We start from the raw sequence: 11521 nt of genomic DNA, 5'->3' as shown, positions 1-11521 counted from the left end.
CGTGGCAGCCTGCGGAACTCCCTGCCACGGGACGGCTTTCCAAGAGGAGGCGGCCAATGCAGGGCGGGGGCGGGGCTGTCGCTGGGCCACTAGGCTCCGCCCTCCGCCGATGCTCTCGATCCCGGTTCCCCGCAGGCATCTGGTGGGAGGCTCCGGCCCCGGCCTCAGCCGGCAGGGCTCCTGCTCCGTCCTTGCGCAGCAACACCGGCGCCAGCAGAAAGCCAGGCCGCACTTTCCGGACATCTCCAGCCGCTTTTCCCCCTCGCCGCAGGACTGCCGCAAAGCTGGGACCGCTTCCAGAGGGCCGCTCTTTTCTGGAGGGATTCACTCACATGCTGGCAAATTGAGGCTGCATAATTAAAGCTGCTTTGGAACGCTTAAAAAACAAAAAAACCCATTTCCCCAAAAGATTATGAGACCTTTTGCAATAAGGAAAGTGACAGGGAAATGCATTGGAAAGTGTGGGATCGCACTTGTTGGATGTAACTTTGCTTGACTTTGCACAAACAATTCAGGATGATCTCTCGGCAAACAGCAGGCAGGACATCTAGAAGCATCCTGACATCTGATTTTGTTAATTATTGTTATTTATTAAATTTTGTATACTACCCTTCAGCCGAAGATCACAGGGTGGCTCACAACATAAAAATACAAAATGAAAACACAAAATACATGAAAAACCCAAACCCCCTTCAAACACATTTTGAAGGCCATAGATTTGTTACTATTTATTAAATTTTATTTAATGTGTGCTCCTCCTTTGGTCTGAATCATGGCAAAATGGCTATGCAAAATGTGTTGTCTTGCTGGTAGATTATTACTCTGTATAAAGGGGTATCTCTCAGAAGAGATTATTTGCAGTACAGGTACATTCTGAGACATCTTAGTGTACCTGTAATTGTGCAGCAAACTATTTTTTATGATTGTTACCCACCTCCCCTACTTTTATATGTAAGCTGGAAAAGCGGGTTATAAATAAATATACATGAAATGCTGCTACTATGCGGGTGGTTAGAGGGTGGTGCTTTGGTTGCAGGTTTGATCCCCGTTTGCCCCCAACATGACACTTGCCCTCCCCAACATAAATCCGTGACTGCTGCCCATTCATTTTTGTTACTCCAGCACGTAATATAAAAATATACGCATGATGTACGTAGAGAAAACTAAAGCAACTTAAGCAGTTACCAATTTTACAAAACAACAACAGCTGCATATAAAAATGTTGCAGTAAAACTCAGGGCGACGCAGAAAAACAGCGACCCCCTTTCTCTCCCCCCCGCCCCCCCCGCCCCCTTGATTCCGTGGGGCTGCAGCCCCGGTTTGCTCCGCCGGCAGAGGAGAAATGGCGCGCGCCGGGCGGGGAAGCCGCGCTACACCGAGGGGCCGCCAGGTGGCGCTGCCTCCCAGCTGCCTTCCTCCTTCGCTCTCTTCCTTCCGGTCGCTCGCTTCCTCCTCGTCACGCTCGGCGGAGGCCATGGCGGCGGCGGCGGCTGGCGGAGGGCGGAGCAGCACCCGCGAGCGGCTCTTGGCTGCGCTGGACGACCTGGAGCTCCTCGCCAGGTGGGTCGCCAAGGGAAGGTCAGGCGCGGGCAGCGTCTCTCAGGCGGCGGCGGGAGAGGGGCTTGTGCGGTGGCGGCGGCTTCGCCCGCCCGCCCGCCTGTCCGTCTTACTGTCGGTCAGCAAAGGCGACGCTCCTGTTCTCCCTCAGGATTTACACCGCAGGCTTAAAGGAGCGGTTATTTATTGTTTATTATCATTATTAGGATTTTATTGCAGGTTTAAAGGAACTCATTTATTTATTATTTCCCCCGGCAGGGACTCAAGGTGGTTTACAGGTTTAAACAAAAACATGGGAAGGGGGGGAATATATATATATATATATATTTAAAAATCCAGTTAAACATATAAAACTATTATATGTTAAGTTGAAGGCAGCTGTGAAACAGCCATGCACCCTGGTTCGCTCTGAGGTGGCCAGGAAGGCAAATTTATAAATAGACAAATGTAAACAACTGCTGCATAGTTAGTTTTTATTTCATTATTTATTAGCACAGAAAAATAAAATTAATAAGTTGTTTTTATATTAAATTGACCAGGATAATGCAGGAATGGTCTCAAGGTCCCCAAATATACAAATAGTTTAACCCCCACTCCTTTTTAGTATCCACTTTTTTTTTAGTATCCACATATGGAAAGGCTCCAAAGCAGCCAACCCAAGTCTGTGCATGCAAGCTCAGAAGTAATCTTCATTGAGGTTCATCACTCACTGAGTTCAGTGGGACCTTCCTTCTAAGTAAATATGAATCAGTGCATGAAGGACAGGTTGGTTTTTGTTTATCACCTAGAAGGAGCCTTTGGAAAGAGGAATATAGAGTTTGCCCTGGGGGAGAGCTTGTTTTGTGATACTGCGGCAGTTCTCCATTTTCAGTCCCCCTTCTCCACATCAGGACCATTGAGAAATGGAGTAGAAATATGTACCCCAAACAGAAAATTTTAAGAGACATATTTTTGACTAAAGGACAATGGTATAAATGCTGTAAGTAAATAAATAAGTGATCCAAACCAGGGGCTACAGAGGATGAGGATGGTGAATCCTCAGCATCTGAAGCCCTGTTGACTTGCACCAGAAGGGGAGGGGACAATTTACTATTAGGTTTTTGCCACACCTACACCTTGTGTGTACTGTATTTAATCTGTGCCGTTTCAATGAGCAGGCTTTCAGCTGTGCAAAGTTGAAATTGCACAGGTTAATTGTGCACTATACGCAGTCATAATGTATTTCAGATGCTTTTTCCACACAAAACTTTCAGGAAGGCTGTTTTTTTTTTTCAAGTTTTTAGACATACAGAGTAACAGAGTGAATATGTAACAAGTCAGGAAATTGAAAGCTGGAAATTCAGGCCAGTTATTAGCCCAAAGAGATCCAAGCAAACCCTAGAAAACTGGGTCTTATGGTAACCCATATTTTTCTAGTCAAGAAATATGGATCTAATTCTTTTACTCTGAAAGGCTACTAACTGATACAGTTCTAATATACTTGCTTTGCATAAGAGGCGAACATTACAAGGATTATCATCCTGTAGATGGCAGTGTTTCATTTATACTTTTGATATGACTTTGCCAAAATAAGTGGCATGGACATAGTACTGTAGTGTTTCTGTGGATCTTTCTACTTAGACTTGTTATTTACTGTGGAGGAGTGAAGGCTGTAACTCAGTTTTCAGAAACTGCAACTGACTTTTTCCATTGTGTGGAAACTTTGCTTCAGGGAACTGATTGAGATGTTGGCCATTTCAAGAAACCAGAAACTTGCACAACCTGGGGAGGAGAGGCAGGTAAGCAAACTGATAAAGAGCTCATAAGGTCCGGGTATATTTTTGTTGGGAGAGGCCTGTATAAGATGCAAGCTGTATTAGGCTTTACATGTTAAAACCAGCTCCTTGAAATACTAGTATTATTGGTATTATTATGATTTATTAGACTTGTTTGTCACTTGTTACCTGAAGGCCTCAGCAACTTAAATTATACCACAAAAACAGAACAGAAACACCCCATAACAATTATGACAATCACACTGTGAGCAGGGCAGTGGGTGGGGTAAGTGAAGACAAGCTACAATCAACTATAACGTCGTTCACTGGTCCTGCTCAGGCTGCACAGAAAAAGCATTTTGGTTCCTGAAATTCATTCTGCTTGTGCAGATACAATATAACGGATAGAATTCTACAGGATGTGGTATTAGTGTGTGAAAACAGTCCAGATCCAATGATCCCCAGGCATGCACCTCCAGTTGGTGGAGATGTCAGGCGCTATACTGGACCCCAGGCATCTTCACTTGGTCGCAAGTGGCAGATAGTCAGGTGCAAAATGCGCCTGGCTAATTTCAAACACTGGGTACTAGTGTACAAAACCTTAAAACAAGTTGGGATCAACCTCCTTTGTTATATTCAGAATTATTTTTTGTTTGTGTTTTATACAGTTACACAAGCAGTGTTAGCTATAATCAGCTGAATATTTTAAACAGTATTCATAAGAAAGTCTATTTTGGAAAGTGAGATACCATGAGATATCTGAGCCTGCATTTTGCCAATGAAGTGACCTGTTTGATGGTTTTCAGACTTAGCTGATTCGTAGGATACGGATGTTATTTCTTATTTCGAATAAGCAAACTTCAGATCAGCCTTGGCTTAACTTTGCCACAAGGTGCTTGTACAGGGAGTCGTTCTGAGTGACTTTTACACCTTGCCTCCCGTGTGTAGCTGTTGCCTTTGGAGCCTGCACATCAGAGACTAGTTGTAATAGCCACTCAAATCTACGCCCTGTATGAGGACTATGCAGCGAAGTGTCGCTAGATCTGCCACCAGTGGGTGGTTCCGAAGTGTTAAAATGTAAGACTCAAGCCGTTCTGACATTTGGTTATAATATGCCAACAAAACAAAAAGCCTTATGTGGTATTCATCATACCAGTTAAAGTTTTAAAGCAAGAATTGTTTTGGGTTTATCCATAAAGCCTGCAATTCAGATACACAGGATTCATAACCTACTTGCAGGTGATGACCCACAGTTTAGGAAATGCTGATTCAGAGCAGAATTATTTCAGTAAACTGCTCAGAAATTGACAGTATATATACTTTCCAATTCAGCTTTGAATTTCTACTTAGCAATCAAAAATTGCAATACACATTGGTTGTTGGACAGATCCTGGAGTTGTTGATTCAGAGGGATAAAGAGTTCCAAGAATTAATGAAACTGGCCCTTGATCAAGGGAAAATACATCATGAGATGCAGCTATTGGAAAAAGTGGTGGAGAAGAGGGACACTGATATCCAGCAACTTCAGAAGCAACTGAAGGAAGCAGAGCATATATTGGTGAGTCTGTGAATAAAATGGCATGTCGGAAGATGGGCATGACACCCATGTCTAATAAATCTGCCATGCAGTGAAGGGTGAACATTTTAATTAGTCTTCTAAACACAGTTAAGGGTTTACATGTCGCAGTCATAATAAGATACACTGCACATTACTTTACTAATAGTCCAGCCTTTGAGTGCCTTACTCCAGTTACTATGGCATCCTCAACCCAAGGTCCAGGTTTCCTTCAACTCTCTTGAGAAGTCTAGGTTCTCAGACTCTTCCACTTCAATCATCCCATTCATTTGAATTGTTCTGTTCCCTTTTAACCCCAGGACCTCTATTGCCATTTCTTCTCCCACTCTTGCATTTCTCCACTTTCCTGGGATTGGCATCCCTAAATTTGTCTCCTCCCTGTAGTTCCATGTAGTAATGTTTCCTGTTTCCTGAAGTCTAGCACCTGGCAATAATTACAGGTGCCACAGAAATTCTACCTGGTGATCATTTACAACCATAGTGGATATGTGGACAAGCCTTGCTGTTGATATATCCCTGGGAGGGTATGCTGTTTTAATATTTTCTCTGCAACAACGAAAGCTAGAAGTATGTGTTGTCAATCAGTGTAAGGTATTCTTAAGATACTGTCAAATGTTTGGTCAACTTGCAAAACATTTAGTTCAACTAGTATGGGAATTCTCTTGTACTAAACTCTGGTTGCATATTTGTTCACCAACGAATGTATTTTTTTAATATAGGCCACAGCTGTTTATCAAGCAAAAGAAAAACTGAAAACAATAGAAAAGGCAAGAAAAGGTGAGTATTATATTTTCAGTGTATTTTAGGAAGTTCTGCGGCCAATTTCCACAACTACATTTGACGTGTGATTATTATATCTCTTGTGTAATAGCTTTCCAGTGAAAAACTGCTATTAAAGATCATCTAAAAAATAAGAAAATAAGCATTTAAATGCCAACTAATGACAGATCTTATTACATGGAAAATATATGTATAGTATTATATCTTTACAAATGTTAAACAGTTTTTTGGATTAATTTCTAAAGAAATCTAATTCAACTCACTGTTGGATTTTATTCAATACGTTCTTCTAGCATTTATATCTTTACATATCTAAAACTTTTTAATTTTCTCAAGTAAATGTCTCAAGTAGGCAAGGGTGGTCAGTAATGTCCTAAGAAAAAGCTCAACAATCTTGTTTTATTTAAAAAATAAAACTGAAAAACACAACTTTGGCCACACCCCCCCAAAAAATATATATATAAATTATATAATATATGTGTGTGAGAGAGTGAAAAGTATATAATACTTTTTCAGTTTTATAAAGTTACATCTCCCAAGCCACATATGGCAGTTAGATAAACAGTTACATATACATGCAAACACACAAACATTCCTGTAGATATAATTTCCTAAAATATATTTTCAGTTTAGCATCCTGGACTCTTCTATAGATATTTGAAGATGGTGAAGAGTTATAGTCGGCTACCCTGAGATCTAATGGGGTTAAGTTACAGAGGAGTAGGTTTCATTTGAACATTAGGAGATACTGCTTGATGGATAAGAACAGTTGGACAATACAGTGGTGCCTCGCAAGACGAAAAGAATCCATTCCGCGAGTCTCTTCGTCTAGCGGTTTCTTCGTCTTGCGAAGCAAGCCCATTGACGGCTTAGCGGATTAGCGCTATTAGCGGTTTAGCGGCTTTTAGCGGATAAGCGGCTTAGCGGCTTAGAAAAAGGGGGGGGAGGAAAAAAAAACCCGCAGGAACTCGCAAGACATTTTCGTCTTGCGAAGCAAGCCCATAGGGAAATTCGTTTTGCGAAGCACCTCCAAAACGGAAAACTCTTTTGTCTAGCGAGTTTTCCGTCTTGCGAGGCATTCGTCTTGCGGGGCACCACTGTACTGCCAATTATTTAAAAGGCTCTTCTTGAACAAGATGGTCTACAAGACCCCCTTCCTGACTCTATGACCCTGATAGTATCCAAAATAGGAAAAAAGGATGTAGTTGGCATCTAGATGCAACACACACACTTTACTTCACCTAGGTTTCAGATTACAAACCATGCAACAATTAGAAACTTGCTTGGTTGTTAATCACTGCCCTCAGCACACATAAATTTAGTTACACCCATGTGTTCATGACATCTGCATAGGAGTGCAGAACAGAATGGTTTAATAAACAGGAAGGAATTGTTTTAATTTGGAAACTTCCAGGCAGCCTCCTACATAGTAGCCATAACATAGGAACATATAGTGATCTGCCCCCCAAAAAGTAGTGGTCTACAGTACGTACAAGTCTAAAAATCAGTGTGCAAGGTTGAGAAAATGAGGGGGAATTGGTGGCTCAGGAAACGAGCAGTGACAGCTTTTACATGTTTCCTCCTGAAATACTGGTTTTTGAATCTCGTAATGCAGAGATGAGGCTTTTTACCTACTGCATTTTTTCTCTCTGCTTCTCACAGGGGCAGTTTCATCTGAAGAAATAATTAAATATGCTCATAGAATTAGTGCCAGCAATGCTGTTTGCGCTCCTCTGACATGGGTGCCAGGTAACAAGTTTCACAATTAAACATTTGACATACTGTATTTTCACTGGAAAATCGATCTAAAAATGTTTTATCTCTGCGTATACTTTGTGTTCAAGTTTTGGCTGAATTTCACAGGCAGATGGAGTGAAACACACTTTTCTGGACCATAGCACGCCAGGCACTCCTATCTTCCACTGCCTCCCGCAGTTTGGTCAAACTCATTCTGGTAGCTTTGAGAGCACTGTCCAACCATCTCATCCTCTGTCTCCCCTTCTCCGTGTGTGTGTGTGTGTGTGTTCAGAATTGCAAACCAACCTCCCTCCACCTCTTTCCCCCTTTTCTTCCTAATGTAACACTAATGTCTCACAACAAATGAAACTGATCTGTACAAAATTCAGCTTGAAAAAAGAGACATTGCACATACTTTTCTAAACCAATAAATCTTTAATAAAAATCTATTTTAAAAAAGAAAGAATTGCAAACCAATTGTTTATTTTTAAGGTGACCCTAGGAGGCCATACCCAACTGATCTGGAGATGAGGAGTGGTTTGCTGGGTCAGATGAACAACCCATCAGCAAATGGTGTCAACGGACATTTACCAGGCGATGCACTTGCAGCAGGGAGATTGCCAGGTAATGGGAAATGAGAGAAATTAAACTTCTCCATTGGCCAGTGACTGAATCAAATCATTTGAGCTGTTTCAAATTGTGTCTATTATTTCAGAGATGGAGAAAATGCATGTGCTTTAGTTAGTCAACAGCTAAATTGAACAGGGAGAACAAAAATACATTTATGATTTCAATTTTGTTAAATGTTTTATCAACAAAAACAAGATGGTCAAAGAAGTGATATTTGTTGTGGATAACATTCTGGTACTGCTGATTGGCATTCAGTCACTAAGCTAAGGGTGGCTTAATATGTTTGAAACAGTATAGTGGTACCTTGGTTCTCAAATGCCTTGGTATTCAAACAACTTGGAACCCAAACACTGCAAAGCCAGAAGTGCTCCGGTTTGCGAACTTTTTTCAGAAGTTGAACATGTTCCATTTTGAGTCTTACACTTTTAATTTGAGTGCCACACTTCTGTTTTGAGTGTTACTCTGAGGTCTGTCTGATTTTGCTATTTATTTAGCGTTTTGTTTTTGCAGCTCTTTTTTTGTATGACTGTGTGGAACCCAGTTTAGCTACTGATTGATTGATTGATTGATTGATTGTGTGACTGCAGTACATTGTTTATTGCTTTCATTTTATGGATCAATGGTCTCGTTAGATAGTAAAATTCATGCTAAATTGCTGTTTTAGATGTTGTTTTTAAAAGTCTGGAACAGATTAATCCATTTTGCATTACTTTCTATGGGAAAGCATGAATAGGTTTTGGAACGCTTTGGTTTTGGAACTGTCTTCTGGAACAGATTAAGTTTGAGAACCAAGGTACCACTGTATTTAATTGTTAAACCATAATATGGCAATCAGGACAACCACCTTGTAGCTCCTGCTCATCCCGTGAACAACTCCCTCTTTGGAAATAACTGTGCTTTGCAACAATATAGCATTAGCATTGAAGCCATGGTCAGAAGCAGAATTAAAGGGTTTTAGGCTAGCTGTGATTAGCAAAAGAAAAAAGTGAAGATGGAGGGAGAATAGCTTGTGTGAGAGAGACAGAAGGGCATTCTCAATTCCAAAATGGGCATTTGAATGGGAAGGAGAGCAATCCACAGTTCAACAATTAGGCTATGTAATGTCTATACCAATCTCCCTCTGAAATCAATTGGGCCTAAACATTTAACTTTGGTTGGCTTGTATTTTCATGGTTTGTCTTTGGTTGAAATGATATGTAGTTTTATTGCATAATTTGCAAATATTTATAGTGGTACTTTGGTTTACGAACTTTATCCGTTCCGGAAGTCCGATCCTAAACCAAGGTGCGCTTTTCCCATAGAAAGTAATGCAAAATGGATTAATCCATTCCAGACTTTTAAAAACAACCCCTAAAACAGCAATTTAACATGAATTTTACTATCTACAATTGAAATGAAAGCAATAATCAATGTACTGTACTATAAAATAAATAAAACAGTATTGTAGATGATAAAAATTAAAATTTAAAAAAATCTTACCTGCACTGATGAGTCATTGTTTGGATGGGGGCAGGGCTTTTATCCATTTCCGCAGTCACACAATCAGTCATTCAGTCAGTCGCTAAACTAGGATCCACACAGATCCCCTCCCGCCACACTGCTGTGGGAAATGCTCCCTAGAGCACGTGCCTCCCACAGTGGCACGGGGGGGGGGGAGTTGCGCGCCTGCCTACCAGCGGGCGGGCAGGCAGGCATGCAGCTTCCCTCCCTCGCTGCTGCAGGAAACGCCGTGGCGACCCCCTTCTCCGCTGCCAGACAGCGGAAGTGTGGCACTCAAAATGGAAGTGCACCCCCGAACAGAGTATGTTCGGATTCCAGAAAAAGTTCGCTAACTGGAACACCTTCCGGTTTTGAAGTATTCGTGTTCCAAATAGTTTGTGAACTAGGCTGTTCATAGACCGAGGTACAACTGTAGTTAGAAATAAATAACTGCATAGTTCCGTGAAAGTTCTAAACTGTGCATAATAATGGGCTGCAAGTTGTTAAAAGACATTGCTATGAAAATAACTGGATGTGTGATTTTTGTATCATTTCATTTTTCCTTTAGATGTACTCGCACCTCAGTATCCCTGGCAATCAAGCGACATGTCAATGAACATGCTACCGCCTAATCACAGCAATGACTTTATGCTGGAACCTCCTGGACATAATAAGGAGAATGAAGATGATGTGGAAGTCATGTCAACAGATTCATCAACCAGCAGTAGTGACTCAGATTAGCAGTAGTGACTCAGTCTGTTTGGTGCACATTATATACATCATTAAGCACCTGCTCTGCAATCCAGATAGTCACAGTGCAAGGAAAAAAACTGTCTACAACTTTGACATTTATTTCATTATATTTTATGAATTGCTGTTCAGAATAACCCAGCTATGGCTGGAAACAGTCCTGGAGAAAGTGAAGCTTGTTTCCAGCAGCTGTAACACAATTTATTTCAATGTGTAGATAAAACAAATTCTTGAAGAAGAAACAGAAAGAACAACTGCAGGAAGTGGTATCTGATAATCCTTTAATTTGTGGAAGGGGCTTTTTTCTAGTGGTGGTGACAGCAAACAGACTGAGGAAATTTTCACTAATTCCCCTAATAGCCTTATCAGAATAGTTAGTTGGAGGGCATGAAGAAATTTGGGGAAAGTATTTGCATTTCCATTAACAGAAATATAATTTGGGGAGAATTTAAGTCACAGAATCTCTGGATTCATCTCTCTAACTTTTCAGAGAGAATATGCAATGTGAAAACAGTTAAACTTTTGCAGATATTTGAAGTCAGTTGCTGGATTCAGCTTACGACCAGTATATAGCATATAAGCTTGAACTAACTTTGGTGTATTATGAACAGCTTTCCCTCAAACAAAAGCATACCACTAGTCATCTTTTTTTCTGAAAACGATGGAATAGGAGGGCATAAAGTTGTATCCACTTGTTGCACAAAATAAAGATGATCCAACCAGTCTTCCTCAGCTCAACCCACTCCACCCCACAACAATCTTTCTGAAAAGCCTCTCCGTAGGGCTGAACACCCTTCTGAACATCAAGAGCTGTGCTGGCAGCTGCTTGCCAGCGTGGGGGAAAATCACCAGAAATCAGGTGAATGCACACACAAAGTGCCCCCGCTACTTTGGATTATTCTACCCTCCCACCAGAGCCCCCACCCTGCCAGTGCCACAAACACAGTGCACATTATTCAGGAGGGCCTTACAGCCGCTCTCTGGAGGTTTTATAGGGCGGTGTAGGAGAACTCTAGGTTATGCAAGCTGCTTTCTGTTCAAGCAAACCTTGGATACAGTGCTAAGAGTTCTATTGTACATGTGATATGAAGATTGCTGTACTATTCACAGAACAATCCTAACTCCCAACCGGCTGTGCTGGAAGGGGGTTGGATGTGGCAAAGGAACCCTTCCGATGAGTGCCTGAATGTCACCATGTAAACAGTGGGTGGTAGTACAGTGGTACCTTGGGTTAAGAACTTAATTCGTTCCGGAGGCC

At 41.5% G+C, this 11521-nt stretch overlaps 1 protein-coding gene across 1 annotated transcript; it reads left to right on the top strand.

Moving 5' to 3' along the window:
- The first annotated feature begins 1445 nt into the window (after positions 1–1445).
- MED4 (mediator complex subunit 4) lies at positions 1446–10988 on the top strand. Its single transcript, XM_079982842.1, has 7 exons — positions 1446–1560; positions 3269–3335; positions 4699–4869; positions 5607–5664; positions 7330–7416; positions 7897–8028; positions 10082–10988. The coding sequence occupies exons 1-7, from the start codon at positions 1475–1477 to the stop codon at positions 10252–10254; spliced, it is 774 nt and encodes a 257-aa protein (XP_079838968.1). The 5' UTR covers positions 1446–1474; the 3' UTR covers positions 10255–10988.
- Positions 10989–11521: the final 533 nt, after the last annotated feature.

The sequence above is a fragment of the Podarcis cretensis genome (genome assembly GCF_951804945.1).
Source record: "Podarcis cretensis genome assembly, chromosome: 1".
Taxonomy (NCBI): Eukaryota; Metazoa; Chordata; class Lepidosauria; order Squamata; family Lacertidae; genus Podarcis; species Podarcis cretensis.
Note: the sequence above shows the minus strand (reverse complement) of the source record. Positions and strands in the feature narration are given on the sequence as shown.

Excerpts from the sequence above, each read along its gene's own strand:
- MED4 (XM_079982842.1), top strand. The coding sequence starts at position 1,475 with ATGGCGGCGGCGGCGGCTGGCGGAGGGCGGAGCAGCACCCGCGAGCGG. Across the intron at positions 1,561-3,268 it reads GACCTGGAGCTCCTCGCCAG|GGAACTGATTGAGATGTTGG; the intron begins GTGGGTCGCCAA and ends ACTTTGCTTCAG. Across the intron at positions 4,870-5,606 it reads AGGAAGCAGAGCATATATTG|GCCACAGCTGTTTATCAAGC; the intron begins GTGAGTCTGTGA and ends TTTTTAATATAG.